Source organism: Delphinapterus leucas, chromosome 17 (assembly GCF_059928025.1).
Source record: "Delphinapterus leucas isolate spDelLeu-1000000601 "Yukka" chromosome 17, BTC_Dleu_Yukka2, whole genome shotgun sequence".
NCBI lineage: Eukaryota > Metazoa > Chordata > Mammalia > Artiodactyla > Monodontidae > Delphinapterus > Delphinapterus leucas.
Window position 1 is genome coordinate 72,466,779 of NC_143145.1, and position 23,558 is coordinate 72,490,336.

At 36.5% G+C, this 23,558-nt stretch overlaps 1 protein-coding gene across 1 annotated transcript in view; it reads right to left on the bottom strand.

Moving 5' to 3' along the window:
* Window positions 1-1,177: 1,177 nt before the first annotated feature.
* C17H8orf34 (chromosome 17 C8orf34 homolog) overlaps window positions 1,178-23,558 on the bottom strand; it is a 109,758-nt gene continuing 87,377 nt past the window's right edge. The window contains 2 exon segments of the mRNA XM_022595250.3: window positions 1,178-1,361; window positions 10,006-10,178. Coding sequence (XP_022450958.2) covers window positions 1,178-1,361; window positions 10,006-10,178 — 357 coding nt within the window.

Consider the following 23,558-nt stretch of genomic DNA (forward strand, 5'->3'; position numbering starts at 1 on the left):
GCACCACCACCATATCTGACACATCTGCCACGTTACTGATTTGGAGGCAGGGAGATGAGATTCCTTAAAAAACACCCAGATTTAACAGTTCTTAAAAAAAAGATGGACAGCATGAAGTGAAAATGCCACGACATAGCCTCCTCAATGCTGGAATGAATGTAGTTATTATAACATCAGAAATTATCAGTCAGTGAACCTGCCACCATTAATTAATAACACCTTGTAGGCCTATGCATGGAGACCTATATCATTGATTATAATGATAGTATTTTAGTACCATAAACACTTAAAACCAAGGAAGCTAGTTTAGAAAAAAAATAATTAAAAAAAAATCTGTATGCTTCTGGAGCTCCTTTTCCTATATGTTAAATTTATCTGAAGCATTCAAATGATTTTATTATTTACTCACTTTCTAGTATATTGTTACAAAGTATTTGAAAATTGTTCTAATTATTTAGAATAGAATAGCTAATATCACTGAATTAAAAACTCAGTGTTTTATATGTGGATAATTTGCTCTGAAACAAAATTTAATTTCCTTCTTTTGAAAAAATGGTTTTACAAAAGGAAGTTCAATTTAAAAAAACTATTATGCAGAGATTTCTGATGAAACAAAAATATACATTTACTTCATTAAAAGATATAAAAGATTTCCTGTGTATAAAACTTTCATGAAAGTATGAGCCTATAAAAACACTGCAATCTCTGCCAACTTTCCTGTCATTTATGAAAGACATAAAACATTAATTTACTATCTGCCCTTTTAAATTTAACTTGCTTTTTTCTAAAACATCCTTGAAACGATAGGGAGACATCTTGGAATGCGGGCTGAAATATGTACTCTGGATACATTTTACAGACAAAAGATGTGATCAAGGCAATCACAATAGGAGGATAAAGCAGACAAGCTTGAATTAGTATCACAAGTGCACAGAGAATGAATCTTGATTAAGTAGTCAGAAGGCAAGGGCTGCATATACAAAGCACAAAATACAGTCTAACAAATACTTCACATGCTCAGGTGATTTCAGCTTAACTCTTGCATGCAACTCCATGAAAGTCTAATGCAAGTGTGTGCTAAATGGTTTCTTTCCCCTAAGACAAAACTACTCAAAACCTTAAAAATCTCTTAACCACTACGCACTTTTACAATGCCAGAGAAGAAAAAGAGAAATTATTAATTTTTAAAATTACCCAGCAATTCCATTGCATCATCTTCATTATCAATATCGTCTTCTGTTACCGATGGGGTGGGGCTGTGGACAGACTCAAAAGAATCTTGAGAGAGCATTGCTGCCAGAAGTTTCTTATGCTGCTGTTGCTGCTGTTTTAATCCTTTAGTCTTGGGCTCCACCTTTAAGCTGAAGAAACAGTTAAATGTTAATTTTCAATGATGATAACATCATCAATTAGCTGTGGTAACTAAAGAAAATCTACAAACAAATTTTCACTCAATTACTTTGCTTTGCAAATCTATGCACATATTAGTAAAATTTTCCCCAAGGATAATGGAAATATAGACTGTCTTCTTTCTAAGACATCCTTCGGTACCTCATTAACAATTTCCTAGATTGGAATACATGAAGAATACAACAACCCCTGCCCCATTTAAGGGAGGAGGTGCTAATTGGCTCCTAACAATTGTTGCCATGTGGGAATTAAAGCCACATGGTTTTAATGGTTTTCTAATTTTTTAGAGGAGGTAGGAAGTTCAGATCATTATATAAAATTCCCTGATTTACAAAACAAACGCATGTCAAGCAAAACACATGTAATGGGATAACTATTTTAACACACTATAATAACATTTTTTTAATGCAAACTTTAATTTACATCACTAAAATAAATGTCCTCACTAGTCCTCTCATGTTGCCTAGGTCTGGGGGTAGGACAGGGTAGAAGGAGGGATGGAGCCAGAATTGGCATTTAAATGACTCTCAGTGCCCTCCAGTCTAAAAGAGTCTTTGCAAATTTGGAAGAGCTTCCTTGTGATAAAGCCAGACTCCTTTGGGTAAAGGAGCCAGTCTTTCATGGCTCTCTCCCCCACCTTCCCAAGACAGTGTCTGACGGGAAAACTTACATGTCCACGTGGCAACCATTTATAGTTTTAAAAATTGTCCCAAGGTTCTCCTCTTTCCTATAATCTGATTTCTTTCCATATAATTGCCCAAAGGAAGAAAACGGCAAATGTCACCTCATGAAGGAAAAAGACATGATGAAAAGGAGGAGGTCTCTCTTAAGCAGGAAGGAGAGAGGACCCTTTCTAAAGGTGCTCAGAAAGAATGTCCAGGAGAGAAGGCAAATGAGCAAGAGGAGGCTGCATGCACTTGGTTTAAAAAAAAAAACAAAAAAACCACCAGGTAAGTTTCAGGCATGGATCAAAACATTTCAAGCGGTCTTAATAGAAGGGCCAGGTTCCACACTGTCTAAGAGAAGGCTGGAAAGGGCAAAATGGCATCGTATGTCATCAGTGGGCAAAGACCAGTCAGCTCCACCTCAGTGTTCACTTCAAAGTTAGGCTGGACACGACAGAGAAGATCAAGGGAAACGGGTGGAGAGAAGGCTTGCTCTCTCCCAAGTTAAGGCTATTTAATAAATGCACAAGGAATGATGGAATCAGAAAACCACCGTTTTAACCACCAACACAGTAACTGCTCAGGCAAGGATCATCAAGGGATGCTAATGCCCTTTGCTGACAGCTTGTTGGGGGAGAAGGACTGTCAAAAATCTCAAGGTGGTTTCCAACAGATTATTTATGTTTCTACTTGAATTTTTTTGCTTTGAAACAATTATAGATTTACATGAAGTTGTAAGAAATAATACAGAGAGATCCTGTGCACCATTGATGGAGTGTCCCTCAATGGTAACATCTTATAAAATTATAGCACAATATCACGGCCAGGACACTGACAATGATACAATTCTCCAATCTTATTCGTGTTCCCATTTTAATTGGACTCACTTTTGTGTGTGCCTCTCTATGTATTTAGTTCTAGACTATTTTAGTATTTTTGTGGGTTTGTGTATCATGTGTCCACCCCCACAGTCAAGGTACAGACCAGGTCAAACACTACAAGATTTCCTTGTGTTGTCCTTTCCTAACCATTCCCACCTCCCTCTATAACTCTCCTTCCCCTTCCCTCATTCCTGGCAACCACCAGTCTGTTCCCCATTCCTATAATACTGTGATTTCAAGAAATGTTATGTAAGTGAAATCATACAGTATGTAATCTTTTAGGATTGGCTTTTTTCATGCAGTACAATTAATTCCCTGGAGATTCATTCATGTAGTTGTGTATATCAGAAGTCCATTCCTATTCTTTGCTGTGTAGTATTCCATGGCATGGATATACTCCAGTTTATCTAACCATTCACCCATTGAAGGACATCTGGCTGTTTTAAGCTTCTTGGCTATTAAGATGGAGCTGCTATGAACATTCATGTACATGTTTTTGTGTGAAAGTTTCCATTTCTCTGAGATAAATGCCCAAGAGTACAAATGCTAGGTTATATGGTAGTTTCATGTTTAGCTTAGGTTTTTTTTTTTTACATTTATATTATCAATGTGTGATTATTTTAATATCTCTAAATGTGTCATGAATATATATGCCTTCCCACTAAATAGCTATAGACAGATGCTTGAATATTCATGGAAAAGGAGATGACATAGGATTTGGTAAATTATTGATACAAGAAGAGGTGGAAGATTACCACAGTGTGAAAACATGAGACTCAGAACTGCTGATAATTTCAGGGAGAAGAGAGACAGCGAGGTCTGTAAGCAGGAATGAGATACAAGGTTCACACCTCCCTCTTCCCCTGTGTATTGCACAAGTGAAAACTGCATCATTAGGAGAAAAGAGGGTCCTGCTACTGGGAAGTAGGGGTCTTAATGCACACAAGTGGTGAGTAAGTGGGAAGAGGTGGGGTTTGGAGTCTTTCTCAGAGCACTCAGATTTCTGGGTCCCCTTATTTAGACTTCGGACGTGAATCTTAATAACAGGATTCTTAGAATACCTTCCTGAAGAAAGGCTGTATAGCAAAGCATTTAAGCATACGGAATTTGGAGCAAGATAGCCTGGCTCAGTCACTTAATAACTATCCAATCTTGGGACAGTGATGTAACCATGCTGGGACATAGTTTCCTTATTCCTAAAATAGGGGTAATAGTAATGTTCTCAAGAGGATGAAATGGGTTAAGATATGTAGAGCACATACAGCAGTCTACTAATTAGTAATTAATATCACTATATATTCAAAGAACACAATGGGCAGCATCCTAGATATTTACATGTCTTTTCTTGAGCCATAACATCCCACATCCCAACAAACAGAGAAAGGAAATAAAAGAATATCTTGGGACTTCCCTGGTGATGCACTGGTTAAGAATCCACCTGCAGGTGCAGGGGACATGGGTTCCACCCCTGGTCCGGGAGGATCCCACATGTCACAGAGCAACTAGGCCCATGTGCGACAACTACTGAGCCTGTGCTCTAGAGCCCACGAGCCACAACTACTGAGCCCTCGTGCCACAACTACTGAAGCCCGCACCCCTAGAGCCTGTGCTCCACAACAAGAGAAGCCACCGCAATGAGAAGCATGCACACCCACAAGAGAAGCCACCACAATGAGTAGCATGCACACTGCAACGAAGAGTAGCCCCCGCTCACAGCAACGAAGACCCAACACAGCCAAAAATAAATAAAATAAAAAAGAATAAAAAGCCAATTCTTAAAAAAAAAAAAGTGTCTTTATGAAAAAGAATAGCAGCTACATTTCAATGTGGTGTCAATACACTATAGGACTCCATTTTGCTTTGGTCTAAAAGGTTTAAGTTCTAAACAAGGATCAGCTGGAAAAGGACAGTTTAAAGTGGCCACGCCCTCCACTTCTTCCCACTGGATGGCCTGCCTCCTACCATCTGCTCTCTTCCTCCTGGCTGCACTCTTCCAGGGGGCCTGACCTTGCTCCATTTTGTTTCACACTCTGACTCTGAACACAGGTTGGTAAGGATTAATTTTATCTGGCCACATGTGCTCTCTTTGGTGGAAAACTGGATGATTCCTGTCTTGAACTATCTCCTAAGCTTGTTTAGTTCACCATTGCAGCCTAATAGAGAAATCTGTGCCCTTTCTCTTGACTCTAATCAGAAATTAAAGGGTTCTTTTATTAAGGCCCAGGCTGTTGAAGAGATAACAGAAAGTTTCACACTTAATAGCTTCATTTTGATTTATGCAAAAGAGCTCTGTCTTTTTTTCTTCACATCTAAATGTGATGTTTTATAATTTATTTAGCAGACATTTATTAAGTGTTTGCTACATACCAGGCATTGTGGGCACTGAGCTGCAGAAATAAGACACATGTCCTTGTCATTCTCCTCGCTTTAAAGCAAGTACTTTGAATCTAGGATTTTTGTTTTCATATTGGTCTCACCCAGTACCCAGCACATCACCTTGTGTTAATGCTCAATAAGTATGTAACAAATTCACTCCTTCTTTTTGAACCTCATTTTTTCTAACACACTAAATAAAATAAAAATTAATTTAAGTAGATGTAATCTGAGTCTTCCAACTTGACAGATGTGAAAATCCAGGGAAATGGAAAGGTTGGTAGTGAAATAAAAGAAGGAAAAACAGATTGGAATGTGAATAATGAGGAACAAAGGGTAGATAATAAATTTGTAACTCCCAGTCACCAGCTGACAATGACCAAGACCATTTCATGAAGGTTGAAGCAAGTGTTTTCATTAAAATACATGGTTTGGAGGGCTTCCCTGGTGGCGCAGTGGCTGGGAGTCCGCCTGCCGATGCAGGGGACGTGGGTTCGTGCCCCGGTCTGGGGGGATCCCACGTGCCGCGGAGCGGCTGGGCCCGTGAGCCATGGCCACTGAGCCTGCGCGTCCGGAGCCTGTGCTCCGCAACGGGGGAGGCCACAACAGTGAGAGGTCCGCGTACCGCAAAAAAATAAAAAATAAATAAAATAAAATAAGATAAAATACATGGTTTGGCCATGATAGTGCTGGGCTATAAGAACTAGACACTGACTGAATCCAAAATGTTGCCTGTCTAATAATAAGAGTCCATCTATGAGTCTATGAGTCCAAAGATGACTAGCAATGTGTTTCATAAAATAATTATTTGAATTACTATATGTATTTCCTAAATAAATGAATTCCTAAATAAATGAGAAAAAATTCTGAATATATTAAAATGACCTCATCAATATTCTGAAACACATGATTTAGCTACATATCAATACTTCTTTTGGTTTTAAAGATAAATTTGTGAGTCATAAGTTACAATTTCTGTATGTTTTAGATATTCTTAAGGTTTCTGTTCTTTGATTACTTTAGCAAAATCATTTTTGATTAATCAATATTCTTTGTGCTTCAAATTTGCATGTGAGAATATTCCTAAATTACCAAGCCTGTTTTAGTCTCTGCCATATGTGTTGTATATTTTCTAACATGTCCACAATAGCCAAACTTAGACAATATTAAGGTTACTTCTTTATTCTTGGCTTCTTACGTTAAAGAGTGCCCTCCATCCATTTTCTTCCTTCTTGTTCTGGTTTATTTCCCATCATACCACTTATCACTACTTGAATTTATGTCATAAATTCGTATTTGCTTGTTTATTGTTTGTCTCTTGCTGCCAAGAGAGGAGCTCTAAGAGGAGGGGAACATTTCTAGGGTTTGTTAACAGATATATCAGAAGCAATTATGAGCTTTAATGAAAAGGAACACTTCTTAATGGGAAGTGAATTTAGCTTCTAATATTTAATATATATTTCTAAGTTGTAAGATTTTCTATTCATTTTATGGCATATTTACCATCTAATAACAATGCTCACTTAATGAACAGAGCCAATTCACAAGATCTATAATATTTATTGATATTTTTCTTATTTTAATAAAGTGGTTCAGCTTAGAGGAGCTTCGTTAGGCTTTCAAGGCTTGGTAAGCCTATTTAAAAATTCATATTATAATTTAGCAAGTAATTTTAGGAAAGCTATTATCAGCTATTGCAAAGTCGAATTAAGATGGCTCAAAATAGAAGTATATAGGTTTATTAACTCAATTTTTATTTACATTTATATTATCAATGTGTGATTATTTCAGTAACTATAAATGTACAATGAATATATATGCTTTCCCACTAAATGGCTAAACAAACCATGGCAACTGATGCCAATTGGTAGTACGTGATGATCACAGGAAGTCAGCAATCATTCCCTAACACATTCACCTCTCCCTTATGAATCCTTCTTCCTTTTCTTGCTCAGATGCTTTAATTTCTTTCTTGAACTCTCTTAATCTAGAAGCTCTTGGAGAATCTAAGAAAGATGTGGCAGGAAAATGTCCATTTGCACACACAGGGTATTTTGCACATCATTTCAAGAGACTCGTAGATCTCTTGAGTCCTTCCAGAGATCATGTAGGGGTCATGAACTCCATGTTAGTAGCTCTTGTCTTATTTTATTAGTTTCTCCATATTGCCCTCATAATTGCCTTCATTTTAACCAGCACTTAACCTTTCAGGTGACAGCTATGTATACTAAAGTTGCTGACCCTCTTCACACAATATTGTATTTGTAGGACCTAAGGAAAAAGTTCAGGTAAGGTATATCATTAAAAAAAAAAAAGTTCCTGGAAAAAATCGTGGCTCAAAGTCTACCCATAAGAATCTCAAAGTTTACTACACCGTTTATTTAATCTCCTCTAATCTAATGGTGAAAGTCCAGCCAATCATGTATGTATTGTTCTGAATGAACGGGAAAGTTGGTTATGTACTAAAGATGGAGTGTTGTAATAACAGCCATTCAAATAAGACTTGAGCAATTAACAAGAGGGAAATCCATAATAGGAAAAGGGATAAAAAGTTAAGATAGACTATAAACAACCCTTCTTATAAATAAGTTTTATTAATCAGATGTCTACTCACGGCCTTCTATGTGCCTCCTTCACTCACATAACAGATGCCTACTGACAACGGCAATGCACCAGGCCCAGTAGGGGAGAGAAAAACGGAAGAAGTCATCCTTGAAAATTAAGTCTTCTCTTTCAAGAGTCTAGAATATCATTTAGTCTGTTAATGTTTAAGACTGTTAAGTTATAAATGACAAGATCATTACTATTTAAGGGCAAAAGCTAATACTCTAGTTATAGACTCTAGAATCATTAAAAAATTGTTCCCCAATCTGTTTTTATTCATTCAAATCAAATCTAATGCTATGTGAGTTCCTGGTATAAATTCAGAAATCCTGGTTTTATATTAGAGGATGGGATGTAGTTCCTAACCTGTACTTTATTGCTACTCTTTACATTTAGCTCAGAAAGCATGCATTCTTGTTTTTTCCTCTAATGGGGCATCTGGGCAGGATTTCACCACTTTCTTCATTTCATAGGTAATATATCAACTCATAATTTAAAGATAGAGAAAAATAAAACTGAAAACACCTTTTCAAAACAGATATTTGAGTGAGATCTTCATGGATTAAGTTTTCTGGGTAATGGATCTGACCAGGATTGCAGGAAAGATTCTCCTTTATTGGATATTCAAGAGGGAATAAGAGCTCACTGAAGCTAGGAAGAAAACAGAAGCACTAACATTTGCAATAAACAGCTCCTATTTATTATTATGACTAAATGAAAGCAAAATGAAAGTCAACATTTCTCTATTTTATATTTAAGAACTAAAGATCTAGCAATGAATAAAGATAAAGGTCTAGTGGGTTTCATTAGTCTAGTGTTAGAAATAAAATTACCCTCATTGACAGGTGAAATTGATCTGACATTTCACAAAAGAAGGTAAATGGAGTTTTAGAAATGCTTTTCTTCTCCTTATACAGTACATTTCAACTATTTAAATAATTTAAAGGTTATTTCTCATGGAAATAGAATCAATTTTCTATATGCCTGAAGCGCATTAACGAGTATTCTGAATTTCCTTCCCTCCAGCCAAGTGATAAGTCAAAGTAAAAAAAACCCTGAAAGCCATGTTACATCGTAGAAAATACAATTTTCTCCTTGAGAAAGAATAATTATTGGTTGCTGCTAAATTTAATGTAGGAAATACAAAGTTACTGTGGCTATGCTGTATATGGGAAAAACTCTTCTGTGGTGGTCAGCTAGTAACACTCACAGAGAGTTTAAGCTCCTGTCACATTTTAATTCATGAGTATTTTTTCTCAATATCGTGTAAGCCGTGCCTCGATAATGCTTTTTCACTCCAACTTCCTTGTAGAAGTTTTCATTTTTGTTTCGAATTTTACTCACTTCAGTTAGTATTACAAGAAATGGCTACACTGAATATACTGATACTTTTTCTAAAAAATATGATCTAGACTTTTCAAAATTACCCCACTTCTACCAGCATATGGAAACTTGAGGCAAATCTTCTGACACCATTTTGAGTATCATAGGGCTGAGTAAAATGAATTAGGGACTTTCAAATTCACAACTCACAATAGTTTCAAGAATAATTTCAAAAATTAAACATAGAGAATGTAATAATTACATTCAATCATAGTTATCAACTCTAAACTAAAGGTTTCTCTCTATATTCCATCTAACTCCACCTTGTGTAGTCTATCATACATTTAATAGTTTTCTTCTTGTTGAACAACTAGATCTTTATGGTACATCAGAATTCCTCCCTCTCCAATCTTAACAGTCAGCCCAATAATATAGTAGGTCCCGTCCAATATTATAGTAGGTCTCAACTGACAGTTTATGTCCTGAAATTATTTTTCTGTTTGGTTTTAGTAACAAAGAGATGATACTCTTCTTAGATGTAAAGAAAAAAAAATCAAAACCAAATCCATAATAAAAGCAAATCTAATAAAACTCTAATTTTAAAACAGATAAATTAATTTTTATCTTATATGTAACATCATTTTCTATATAAAATTGCCAAGACTTATTTCATCAAAATCGTGCACTTGATTTCCCCTTTGCCTTAAATGATTAAAATATTCAGAATCTTAGAAGACATCTCATCTCACCTTCCTGCAGGGCTAGAGCTATTATCTTCATTTTCCCATTGTTCATTTTTACTTCTTGGAATTGGGGGCTGTAGCATTTCAGCGGCCAGTGGATCAGCATCATTCTCTTCTCGACCAATCCACTCTCCAATTACACGGGGTCTCAGAAGAGAAGAATTAAACGCCACTGTTTCCTGAGGAGAAGAGAAGAATTTCTGTGCCTTAGATTACATATTCCCATTAATAGGACAACAGGGAAATAATCTTGTGCAGATTTTAAACTGCTCCCTCAAATCACAATGTTCCTTTTTTCTTTCTGAATTGACTTAAAATTTCAGTTCTCTCCATCTCTACTAGATGACTTACTCTCTATGATTTGTGCTGACTCGTGAAGGCCACCGTGAGAAAGGATCCAGAAGTGAAATCTCTGGTTTGGACAGCTGCATGTTTGTTCTCAGGATGGCGGGGCAGGATTAGCATGTGTGCCAGAGGGAGGAGTGTGTGCGAAGGCCCACACAGCGGAAGAGCTTGGTGCTGCTAGAAAATGATACATAAGCTCTCAAATATGGAGGAAACTGAGGTGGAGTCAGGGAACAAAGTCAAGAAGAGACAGGGTTGGAAGGATGCATTGCCTCCAATTGCAAAGCATTCTGGACTTCTAGAAATCCAGTAGAGGTTGGAAGCAGAGCACTATCGATGATGGGCATGCTATGACAATTCAAAAAAATGCTAAACTCTTTTCATAGACTTGGATGTGATGTGGCTCTTAAAATGGTATTTTAAATATTTAAATCATTTAATAATTTAAAACGAATACTGAACACGTGCAACTGTTACGGGTATCTCGGTACATGGGAAAAAAGCAGATTAAAAAGCAATACGTATTGTATGATCTAATTTTTGTTTAAAAAATTCATATGGGCTTCCCTGGTGGCACAGTGGTTGAGAGTCCGCCTGCCGATGCAGGGGACACGGGTTCGTGTCCTGGTCTGGGAAGATCCCACATGCCACGGAGCGGCTGGGCCCGTGAGCCATGGCCGCTGAGCCTGCGTGTCCTGCTCCGCAACGGGAGAGGCCACAGCAGTGAGAGGCCCGCGAAAAATAAAATAAAATAATCAATTAAGAACTCTAAAACAAAGGTGCCGCAGTATGGGGAAGTGACCTGGATCTCCGCAGTAGTTTATCAGAGATAGTCATCTTTGAAGTGGATGCCTCAGCAATCAAAGCTGAAGTCAGGCACTTGCATTATAAAAATAACAAACAAACAAAAACCGTCAGGGTTTATACTATAATCCATCAATCCAGCATTCATAGACTAATCCATTCATTTATTCATTCTTTTATACTTATTATGACCTACTATGTGCCAGATACTGCTTGATTTATTGGGAAAACAATGGTAACACCAAAATGTAATGGTTTTATCTGAATGGAGGGACTACAGGTAATTTTAATTCTTCTTTTGGCATTTCCATGTCTTTTCAATATTCTATGAGAAATATGTACTTGTCTTAAAATGAGAAAAAATGTATTTTTAAAATATCTTGATCTGAGAAACACAGGCTTTTAATTTGTAATATTACAAGAGTCTTGAACAATTCCTTAAAAATTTAGATCTGATTTTCTGAATCTTTACAATTCTCCTCAATATTATACAAATACTATATTATAATATATACAATGTAGCATTAATTAATGTACAAATACACACCAAAAGCAACATGTGAAATATGACTAAGACATATCTGATGAACATTTATCCAAGTGATTATAAGTGATAGAAAGTAGCTGGATATCTTAATATTGATTCCCCAGCCTACAGGAGAACGTAGCAGATAAATTTTAGTGTTTGTATAATGTGGCAACTAATATGAAATCCTTCTGTATTTATATTCCCAAAGCTTGCAGCTGTGAAATCATGCAATCAAATTAATGTTTTGCAATTACTGGAAAGGCATATTCATCTGCCACAATTTAATATCATTTGAAGCACAAGAGTTAAAATTAACAGCAATACTGTTAAATTTTAAACGTATATTTGCATTTAAGAGCAGATTAAGGAAACGACATGTTCTAGAGAAAAAAATCTATAAACATATTTACAGCTTCAGAATCAGTTTTGGCCTGTGTGACTTTGAAATGTTACTTATTCTCTGAATTTTGTTCTCTCCAACTGTAAAATGGTCATGATAGAAATTATAAAACCTACTGTATCAAATGAAATAGTAAGCAGCATAGGTAAACCACAGAATTCTGTACATATGCTAGACACAATTACTTAAAGACGTGGGCTGTATTTAAACTACTTCTAAATATGTGACGTAACGGGGAAAAAATAGTACAAAACAGCAGGAACGGGAGAGTTAGGTAAGAACAGATGCTTGGTTGTCAATATGGGCAGAGTAACAACAGGGAATTGATAGTACAGGTTTTCATTCTATAAAGTTTTATTTTACAGAGAGTATATTAAAAAGATTGGATAATTAATTTAGCATTATCAATCTCTACATAATGGGACAGAACTGGGCTTAATAAGAATTGGGACAAAGAAACTGACTACTGTAACAACAGAAATGGGTGAGTTTAGGCATTATAAATGAAAAAAATGAAACAGGATTTAGAGTTGAGAATGATCATAGAGTTGAGAATGATCTTAAAGTTGAGAACCGCAGAGAATCAGAAATAACTTTTTGGTTGATTACTGGGAAATTAAATGATAGATGCCACTGCTATTGGAAAGTAGAGCACAGAGAGAAGGATAAATAGTTTGATATGCAGCCAGTTTAACTCCAGCTGGCAGCAGAAATTTAGTGAGATATAGCTGATGAGCAAAGCAATACAAAGAGCTGCAAATAGGGTCAGAGGAGTTAGGGAGTGAATATTTTACAGGTGAAAGGTGGGACTCTACTATTTTTATTTTTCAGAATGCACAGAGCTATTCTTATATTTACTGCTTTATGAGAATGTTGTATCTCTAAAAATTCTTGAATATAGTCCATTTACTTGTAACAGAGCAAAACAGCAGATTTTTCTTTGGTTCTATTACTTATATTTGATTAAGCTAAGTAAAAATCTCTCCATAAATCTTTACGAAAGGATTTCAGTGAAGAAAGCGGTTCCACAAACATCAGTACATGGCAAAAGAAATTTTAAAACTTCACACTGAATACAAGTTTTGGAAAATATTTTAAGTACATGGATAAATAAAACATTTAAAATTTTAGTGCTAAACAATGTAAATCCTAATGATTCCTTAGAAATGTATAAATACATATTCCTTTGCCCTCCTAAGGCTAGAGGTCCCTAAATGTTCAGATTCTTAAACAAGTATGCTTAAATAATAAGAAAAGCATTAGTAGTCAAACATTCTCCAAAGGTCACAGATTTGCTTAATATTTCCTATTAATAGGAAGCTATCCTATCCAAGAAGTAGTTACCTTAGGGGAAGCCTACTCTCTCCAAGCAGCCTGCTCCCTCCCGCTGGCTAACTCACAGTGAGTTCAACAGCTCTGACCGCTGGTTATCAGCACAACATTTGATTATATTCCACGTTATTCGAATGTGTTCTCGTCTTAATAAAACGAGTTGTTCATGGAACGCTGGAATCATGTCTTAAATTCCTTTCTCCTCCATAATAACTAGCACAATGATTTAAGGAAGTAAGCACAAAAATCTGTCCTGATTGAATTAAACATAATTCAAAGAATAAAAAACAGTGAATTATCTTTATGTCTAAAACTCATATAAAAAATTCATGGACAACACTGATTAACAATTTTTTTAACTCTCTTTTTTAAATTTTTAAAAAAAATTTTATTGATATATAGTTGATTTACAACGTTGTGTTAGTTTCAGGGGTACAGCAAACTGATTCAGATATATATATAGAGAGAGAATATATATATGTATATTCTTTTTTTACCTTCTCTTCCATTATAGGTTATTACAAGATATTGAGTATAGTTCCCTGTGCTATACAGCAGGGTAAAGAAAAAATCAAGGATGCTGCCATAAGACCCTTCATTAAGACCTCTAAAAAAAACTAAGATGGTGTCTATTAAGAATGTTGTTTCGCAACATCTAAAAGACCAGCAGTTAAATCTAGAGAGAGAGGCATGTCTTGAAAAGAACTGTGGATGTGGTTTTTGGCACCAGAAGAAGACAGGAATCATATACACAGTAAACCCAAACATCATTTGGGAGAGCTGAATTGGCAAAGGCAACAGCCTGAAGTAAAAGGGACTGAGACTATTCAAGAAGTAAACAGCTCTCGGGGACCCATTTTTCTACACGAAGGAAGAAAACTGAGGAAGTTGCTCAGAGGCATCTTTTCCAATGCCTTCTTCAGAAGTGGCCAAAAGGTTAACAAAAAAGAAAGAAACCAGAAGCTGTGGAAAACAATAGATGGGGACTCCCAGGGAACAGAACTGGGGCTTAATTAAGGAACACCTGCCAACCCCCTGGACAGGAAGACCTGATGACATCTGCCCAGCGAGATTTAAGAACTGCTACGAACCAGCAATTTCTATAAACCTCTCATTATTTCCCTTCTCTAACAGGAATATTTAATGTGGTTATTCCACATCATTCTCATCACTTAATGGAAAAGAAGAAACAAAACTATCATCATTCACATATATTTTTTATACAGACAAACCAAGAGAATTCAGAAACAAGTTACAAATTAATATGAGTTCAGCAAGCTTACTGAATTTAAGATAAAATTAGAAAAATAACATTCATTCCTATATGCCAATAAGTTTTAAAATGTAACTTATAAAACAGATACCACTGACAATAAGAGCCCAAAAGACAATGTACCTAGGAATCAAGTTAATAAAAATCTACATGCTCTTTTTGAATGTAACTATATGACTTTATCATAAAACACTATAATATTTAATTAAATGGAAACATGCTTCGTTCATTGATAGAATGACTCGGAAATGTAAAGACGTCAATTCTCTCCTATCAATCTAAAATACAAAGCAATTCCAAACCCAATGGAGTAACAGAAACAAGCAAACGGACCAAAAGAAGAAAACAGAAGGCCTAGAAACAAGATAAGTGACAGAAGCATGCACATTTATGGACAAATGATGAACTTTTCCATGAATAGTTATAGGAAATTCATATGTTCCAACTTTTTGCCATATTAAAAAAATAATTTCAAGTAGCTTAAAGATAAAAAACAGAATTTTTAATAGAAAATAAACAGTAATGTTTTCAGGATATCAAGTAGAAAAGAATTTCTTAAAACATTACAAGTTAATGTTAAAATGTTCTGTTAATAGAAGGCACTATTTAAAAAGTGATGACAAGCCTCAATATTTAAGAATAGATTTGAGACGCACAACAAGAGCTGACATCCAGAATGTATAATAAACTCACACAAATCTAAAGAAAAGAAAAATAACTGGGCAATAAACATGAGCAAAAGAGGCAAGTGGGCATTCAATCCTATTAAAAAATTATACAATTGTTAATTGAATCCATGAAAAATCTTTTTTTTTTTTTTTTTTTTTCGGTACGTGGGCCTCTCACTGCTGTGGCCTCTCCCGTTGCGGAGCACAGGCTCCAGACGCGCAGGCTCAGCGGCCATGGCTCACGGGCCCAGCCACTCCGCGGCATGTGGGATCCTCCCGCACTGGGGCACGAACCTGCGTCCCCTGCATCGGCAGGCGGACTCTCAACCACTGCGCCACCAGGGACACCCGAGAAACCATTTTTGATTAAAATACCTGATGACAGTGAGTGTCAGCAAGGACCAGGAGTGATATATATTATTATAAACTGCTGCTGGGAGTATAAATTAACACAACTTCTTTTGAGAGAAATTCTGCGGTATCTAGTAAAAGTTAAAAATGCACATGCCATATTGCTAGATTAACTGAAGTTCAATTAGTTGTGTTTTTCTCTTTTAGTTCAGATATATTTTCCCTCCTTAGTTAGTTACAACATCTCCTGTCTCCTCCTGATTCTCAGCTGATCACGGTGGTTATCTCAGTGAGAAATGAAAGCAATCGGCCGAGAATTTGTTCCTTTTCTCACCACCAAACCCACCAGCTACTAGCACTGTTGCCTATACTTACAAAAGTTGAACTGTCATTTCTTTTCCAAGGTCTGACATATAGAAAGTACTTTATAAACATTTGTAGAGTGAATAAAAGAATGACAAAATTAAGATAATGTATGATTCAATGTTTCAATATGTATTACCAACATTACTAGTCATTAGGGCAATGTAAACCAAAACCGCAGTAAAATACTACTTTACACCCAGGAGGATGGCTATAATTTAAGACAGACAACAACAAATGTTAACAAGGATATGGAGATATTTGAACCCGCATACTTGCTGGTTGGAAGGTATAATGGTGCTGTCACCGTGCAAAATAGTTTGACAGTTCCTCAAAAAGTTAAATATAGAGTTAGCATATGTTCTAGCATTTTCATTCCCTACATATATGCCCAAGAGAAATTTAAAAAACATGTTCACACAAAAACTTATACATGAATGTTCACAGAAACATTATTCTTAATAGCTGAAAAGTGGAAACAACTCCAATGTCCACAAATTGATGAATGAATAAACAAAGGGTGGTATATCCATACAATAGAACATTATTCAGCAATAAAAGGAAATGATGTACTGATATATGCTACAACATTAATGAACCTTGAAAACATTATGCTAAGTGAAAGAAGACAGTCACAAAAGACCACATATTTTTATGACTGCATTTATATGAAATTTCCAGTATAGGCAAATCTAAAGAGACAAAGTAAATTAGTGGTTGTCTTAGGCTAAGGGGTTAGGAGGAATGGGGGGTAGACACGAGGTTTCTTTTGGGGATGATGAGGATGTTCTAAATTTAGGTTGAAGTAGTGGTTACACAACTACCTGAATACACTAAAACCCACTAAACTGTATACTCTAAAAGGGCAGATTTTATTACGAGAATTTTATCTCAATAAAGTTGTTAAAACAATATATTTTAACAACTCATTTTCAGATTTCCCCCTTTTATGGTGGAGTACACAGTACATAGTGCTAGGGAAAAGCACAGATTTGGAATCAGGCAGATAAAGAATCAGAAGCTAGCAGGGGAGTATTTATTTATTCCATCTCCACTAATTCTGAGACTTTCAGCAAATCACTTAATCATTCTAGCTTCAGTTTTCTTATTTGTAAAACAGGAAAAGCACAACCACTTCATTGGACTGGTACAAGAACTAAATTCAATAACATATCAAAAACACCTAACATAGGGCTTCCCTGGTGGCGCAGTGGTTGGGATTCTGCCTGCCGATGCAGGGGACACGGTTTCGTGCCCTGGTCCAGGAAGATCCCGCATGCCGCGTAGCAGCTGGGCCCGTGAGCCATGGCCGCTGAGCCTGCGCGTCCGGAGCCTGTGCTCCGCAACGGGAGAGGCCACAACAGTGAGAGGCCCACGTACCGCAAAAAAATAAATAAATAAAAATTAAAAAACACCTAGCATATCTGCTAACCCTAATAGGTGTTCAGTACTATCTCTCCTCCTTTCCTTCACTATCTTATGCACCCTCCTACCCATGATCTAAAATTTTTACTCTTTATTATGGAAATTTTCACACTAATACAAAAGTAGAAGGAAGAGTAAAGCAAGCCCCTCTGTACCCACACATATTTTCCTCAGTTAACAACTCATGGATAAACTCACTTCACCCTTATCTCCACCCACATCACCCCTCTCTCTGCTCAGATCATTTTGAAGTAAATCCCATTCACTATATATCATATCATTTGTAAATAATCCAGTATGTAGTCTCTAAAAGGTAAGAGTGCTTTTTTTGTAAACACATACAGTACCATTACCATACCTAAATATAAAGTAAGAATATTTCTGATATCAAATATCTAACTAGTTACCAAATTTACCTGATTATATCAGGGAATTATCTCAGTTGGCACACATCAGACTCTAAGCAAGACTTGGTAGGTTGTGACTGATCAACAGTCCTTTATGCCTCTTTTAAGCTATGTATTCTCTTCCTCTGTCTCATTTCCTGTCTTGTAATTTTGCTGTTGCTGTTGTTCAGAAAACTCGACTTGTTTGTCCTGTGAGTTTTCCAGAGTCTGGTTTTTCCCTTTGCATCCCTGTGATGTGGCTTAAAATGTTCCTCTGCTCTTTGTACTTTCTGTAAATTAGTAGTTAGTTAGGATAAAGTTTTGTTTGTTTTGCGGTACGCGGGCCTCTCACTGTTGTGACCTCTCCCGTTGCGGAGCACAGGCTCCGGACGCGCAGGCTCAGCGGCCATGGCTCACGGGCCCAGCCGCTCCGCGGCATGTGGGATCTTCCCGGACCGGGGCACGAACCCATGTCCCCTGCATCGGCAGGCGGACTCTCAGCCACTGCGCCACCAGGGAAGCCCCAGGATAAAGTTTTTTTGTTGTAGTTTTTGTTTTTTGCCAATACTGCTTCAGAGAGAATGGTGAGGTTCATCTGGAGGCACAGACCATCCCCTTGACTCTTCTTTAGTGATTTTGGCAGCATTGATATTACTGCTTAGATCCATTAATTCACTAGGAATTGATAAATGGTAATTGTCTAATTTTATAATTCCATATTCACTTATTTGCTGGAATACTTCTGGAAAGAGAAACTTCCCGTCATCAAATATTTGGTTACTCTAAAGTACGGTTTATATGGGAAAGGAAGATTAAAAGTTTCATTCTTTCCCTTTACTTTTACCAGTTTTTTAAAATGGTAACTTTGGTCCCCTAGCACCTGCTAAAGATTAATAATTCTTTGGATGAACATATGGATTTTAACATATTAGGTATAATTCACTGCATTGTAGTTATTGTTCTTATTCATGTTCAAATTTTCTTAACTCTCTCCAGCAGAAGACTACTTGAGCCGGCTCCTGAGCTCTCCTGACACAATCCTGGTGGTCTCCCATAGTTCTTACCTCTGGCATGAGAAGATATTTTAGGCTCATTTTGTACACTGTCTGCTCCTGACCTGGAAGCAACCATTATTTCAAGGGATTATGATTCTTTTTAGTTGGAAATATATTTTAAGACTAGAATCTGAACACTTGGGGTATTTACTGTTTTGGGGTTGGTAATAGTGGACAGGTCTAAGAAATACCTATGTTTTAAACTGAAATAATTCAGGCTTACAGAAAAGTTGAGGAAAAAAAAAAAAAAAGAATTCCTATATACCCTTCACCCAGACTGCCAAAATATTGTTAATGGGATAAGGTCAACGTTGTTAGCTGACATTTTGCTTTATCATACATATTTATACACACACACACACTCATAATTTCCCCAGAACCATCTGAAGGTAATTTGTAGATATGAATACTCTTTTACCCATAAACACTTCAGGGTGTACTTCCTACAAAGAAGGGCATTTTCCTATATGGCCACAGTATAATTACCAAAACCAGTAATTAATAGTGATATAATACTAACAGACTAACGTTGTTTAAATTTCCCCAATTATTCAAATAACGTTGCACACCACAAAAGAAATCCTGGATCATGTATGGCATTCAATTGTCATGTGTTTATCTCCTTTAATGTGGAACAGTTTTCAGTCTTTCTCTGACATTTATGACCTTCATGGTTTTTAAAAACAAGGACCAGTTATCTTTTAGTAGGTCCTTCAATTTGTTTTTCAAATTTTTCCACACGACTATATTCAAGTTATACATTCTTGGCAAGAATAACGCAGAAGTGATGTATTCCTTTCATATCAAAAGGCACATGACGCTGATTTGTCCCAGGACTAATGACGACAACCCTGATCGCTTGGTTAAGGGGGTGTCTTCCATGTTTCTCCATTGTAAAGTTGCTACTTTTCTCTTGTCAATTATTAAGTATCTTCTAGAGTAGTCACTGTGAGACTATGTAGATATCCTGTAATTCATCAAAATTTCATCAGCTAATTTTAACATTCTTTGCTGACCTTTGTCTTCATCAATTACTATGAACGTTGCCAATGTGTGATTTTCTAATTTCACCATTCGGTCTGAATGTATTTGTTGGTACTCTACTATGAGAAAGAGCTTCTCCCTCACCTCCACTTATGTTGGTATGTAGGTAGGTATATGTATGTACATAGGTATATCACTATGGACTTATGGATTTTATTTCATTCAATAGACTACAACACATTACTATCATTATTTTCAGGCTTTAATGCTCCTAGTAGGAGCTCCTGCAAGGAGGTTCCTGTGTCTTTCTGACATGTTCCATCATTCTTTGATTTCATCTTTACCTGCTGGTGCTAAATGATATCCAGACTCAAGTTGTACTTTCTCAGCTGCTGAATCTAGATTCAGCCATTTTTCCAAAGAGACTTGGTTCCTTTTAATAGAGAAAAATATTCAGAAAACAATATCTGGGCTCTAGTTGAGTTTACTGCCTGTAGATAGTGTATTTTTGTTTTTAAAATAAAAAAATATTATGAGTTCTGAATGATACTTTCAATTCAAAACAGGATATAGGATTGTTACTTAAACTTATAATCTCTTATCTGTATTTCCTTTCCCCTATGCCAAAAATTCTGGTTCTTAGGATATCAATATAATTACTTCTTTGCTATATCACACAAAGCATACACAAAAGTCTCTTTATAATAATATCAACACTATCATTAATGATACAATTACTAAAAACAGTTTAAGAGCTGATGCTGTTCCCTTGGGCCTTTGGGTATATCCCACTAGAGAACAATCAAATAACTGTGTTTATAATGACTTGGAGTAATTCACTTCAGTGTGTTTTGCCATCAACCTGAAATACAGTTGTTCTCATTTGTTTCATTTGCTTTTGCTTCTTAGAAATCACTGTTTTAAGATTTAACCTTGTTTTTTTAAAAAATTATATAAAATATTTAAATGATTCCAAAGTCTCACATAAAATTCTAGGAAGTCAAGATTCTATTCCTATCCTCTCTACACCTTCCCCACTGCTACTCTATTCCTTCCCTTCTCCCATAGGTAACGTTTAAAAAGTAAGTGTGTGTGTGTGTGTGTGTTTTACAGTACGGCAGGTTCTGCCATTGTTTTGGCTTTAATATAAGCAAATACGCATCTATATTTTCATTACACTTACTGAGATAAATGATAGCACACTATAAACACACTTCTTCTCTTTGCCTTTTTTATTCAACAATATATCCTGGGGATCGCTCTATAGTATCTACAGAGATATTCTTTCATTTTTATAGCTGTATGGTACTCTATAGTGGAAGTACTATAAGTTATTCTTCTTTCAATGAACATTTAGTTATTTCAACTCTTTTCCTATTAAAGTAGCACAACAATGTATAGTCACCCACATTGGTCTTTTTATAGTTTTGCCAGTGTGTCCTTGGAATAGACTCATAGAAGTAGGATCATCTGATCAAAGAATAACTGCACATATAATTTTTTATATATGAAGACATTGAAAGCCTGGAGCTTGAAGGATGGAAAAGAGTTGGAGAAAGGGGAGGGACTGACAATGAGCAAAAATGTGGAAATAAATTAAAAATATGACTTGGAAGTACTGTAGTCTGGCTGCCTTACAGTGCTCCTTTTGTCAGCACAGCACAGACTCTGAGTAGAGAAAAAGAGGAAAATGAAGCATAAGATATAGATTTGAAAGACAAAATGGAAACTGTTAATTCTAGTCTTAGAAAGTTGGACTTAATTTGTGAAGTAACAGGAAGTCATGGAAAATTTTTTAGCAGAATTCCCTAGGTAGGGTTCCCTAAAACCCGAGGCTAACCAAGTGGTTTACTGATGGGGGTCTCTTTAAGTGAAACCTGTAAGAGACTGAAGGAAGCAGGAGAAGACGGGAAGAAGCTAGGCAAAGATATGGGTTCAGCTAAAGTCTACTCTCAGCCTATCCCATAAGGAGCTCTGTAATGTAAACGACAACTCAGTCTTATTTTAGTCAGTCATTGGTTGATGGTGAACCCAGGCATCTCTGGGCAGGATGGCTCCCACTGAGTTGAAACCATGCTCTGGAGAAGGGTGAGTCCATAAGCACCCAATATTCACAGGAGTTGAAAGATGGGTCACACTGCCCTACTGAAGGGTAACCGAGCAGGAACCAGCCAGGCTTACTATATGGCATTTTGAAGGGTGAATCAGAATGGCAGGAGCCTGAAGAATTAGATAAAGATATGAAAGGTAATACCATCTGAGCTTGGATAGTGGCTGTGTAGGTAAAATAATGGCTCTTCCCAAAGATGTCCACATCCCAATCCCCAAACCTCTAAATATGTTACATTACATGGCAAAAGGGGCTTTGCATGATTAAGGTTAAAAATGCTAAGATGAGATTATCCAGATTAGCTGGGTGGCCCCAAACTAATCACGGGATTTCATACAAGTGGACAGCTTTTCCGGGATGCACTTAGAGAGAAATGAGACACTGCTGCTAGTTTTGAAGATGTAGAAAAGGGACCATGCACCAGGAATGCAGCAGCCTTTAGAAAGTGGAAAAGGCAAGGTAACACCTTTCTCCTAGAACTTCAGGAAGGAATGAAGCCCTATTACACCTGATTTTAACCCAGGAAGGCGCATGGTTTAACTTCTAAACTACAGAACTGTATGATAATCAATTTGTGCTGTTTCAATTTGTTACAACAGCAGTAGAAAACCAATACGATGGCTAAGAAAAGGGAAAGGAAAAGACTAATGAATAAGACATTTATTGAAGTCTCACAATTTTTTAAAAAGCCTTAAAAATAACATTAGCTTCTGTTTTATTTTTCCATCTCAAGTAGAATTAATAATTCTTATTACCTTTATCAGAATTCATAAACTAACTTTAAAAGTCACAGAAAAAATAACTTCAGTGAAATAATAAGTGAATTAGAATATGACAGTTAAAGATCAGTACTTTATAAAGGTTAAGAAAAGTAATCTTTAGTGAACCCCCAAAATTGTTAATGGAAGATTAAAAGGAAGAAGTTGTATTGATTTTTATTACTATATTAAAGACACAGGTGTCAGCTCAACACCCATTGTAAATCATTCTTTTTTTAAAATAATTTTTTTTATACAGCAGGTTCTTATTACTCATCCATTTTATACACATCAGTGTATACATGTCAAACCCAATCACCCAGTTCATCACACCCCCAGCCCCACCCCCTGCCGCTTTCCCCCCTTTGTGTCCATACGTTTGTTCCCTACATCTGTGTCTCTGTTTCTGCCCTGCACACCGGTTCATCCGTACCATTTTCCTAGGTTCCACATACATGTGTTAATATATGATATTTGATTTTCTCTTTCTGACTTACTTCACTCCGTATGACAGTCCCTAGGTTCATCCACGTCTCTACAAATGACCCAATTCCGTTCCTTTTTATGGCTGAGTAATATTCCATTGTATATATGTACCACATCTTCTTTATCCATTCATCTGTCGATGGGCATTTAGGTTGCTTCCATGATCTGACTATTGTAAATAGTGCTGCAGTGAACACTGGGGTGCATGTGTCTTTTTGCATTATGGTTTTCTCTGGGTATATGCCCAAGAGTGGGATTGCTGGGTCGTATGGTAGTTCTATTTTTAGTTC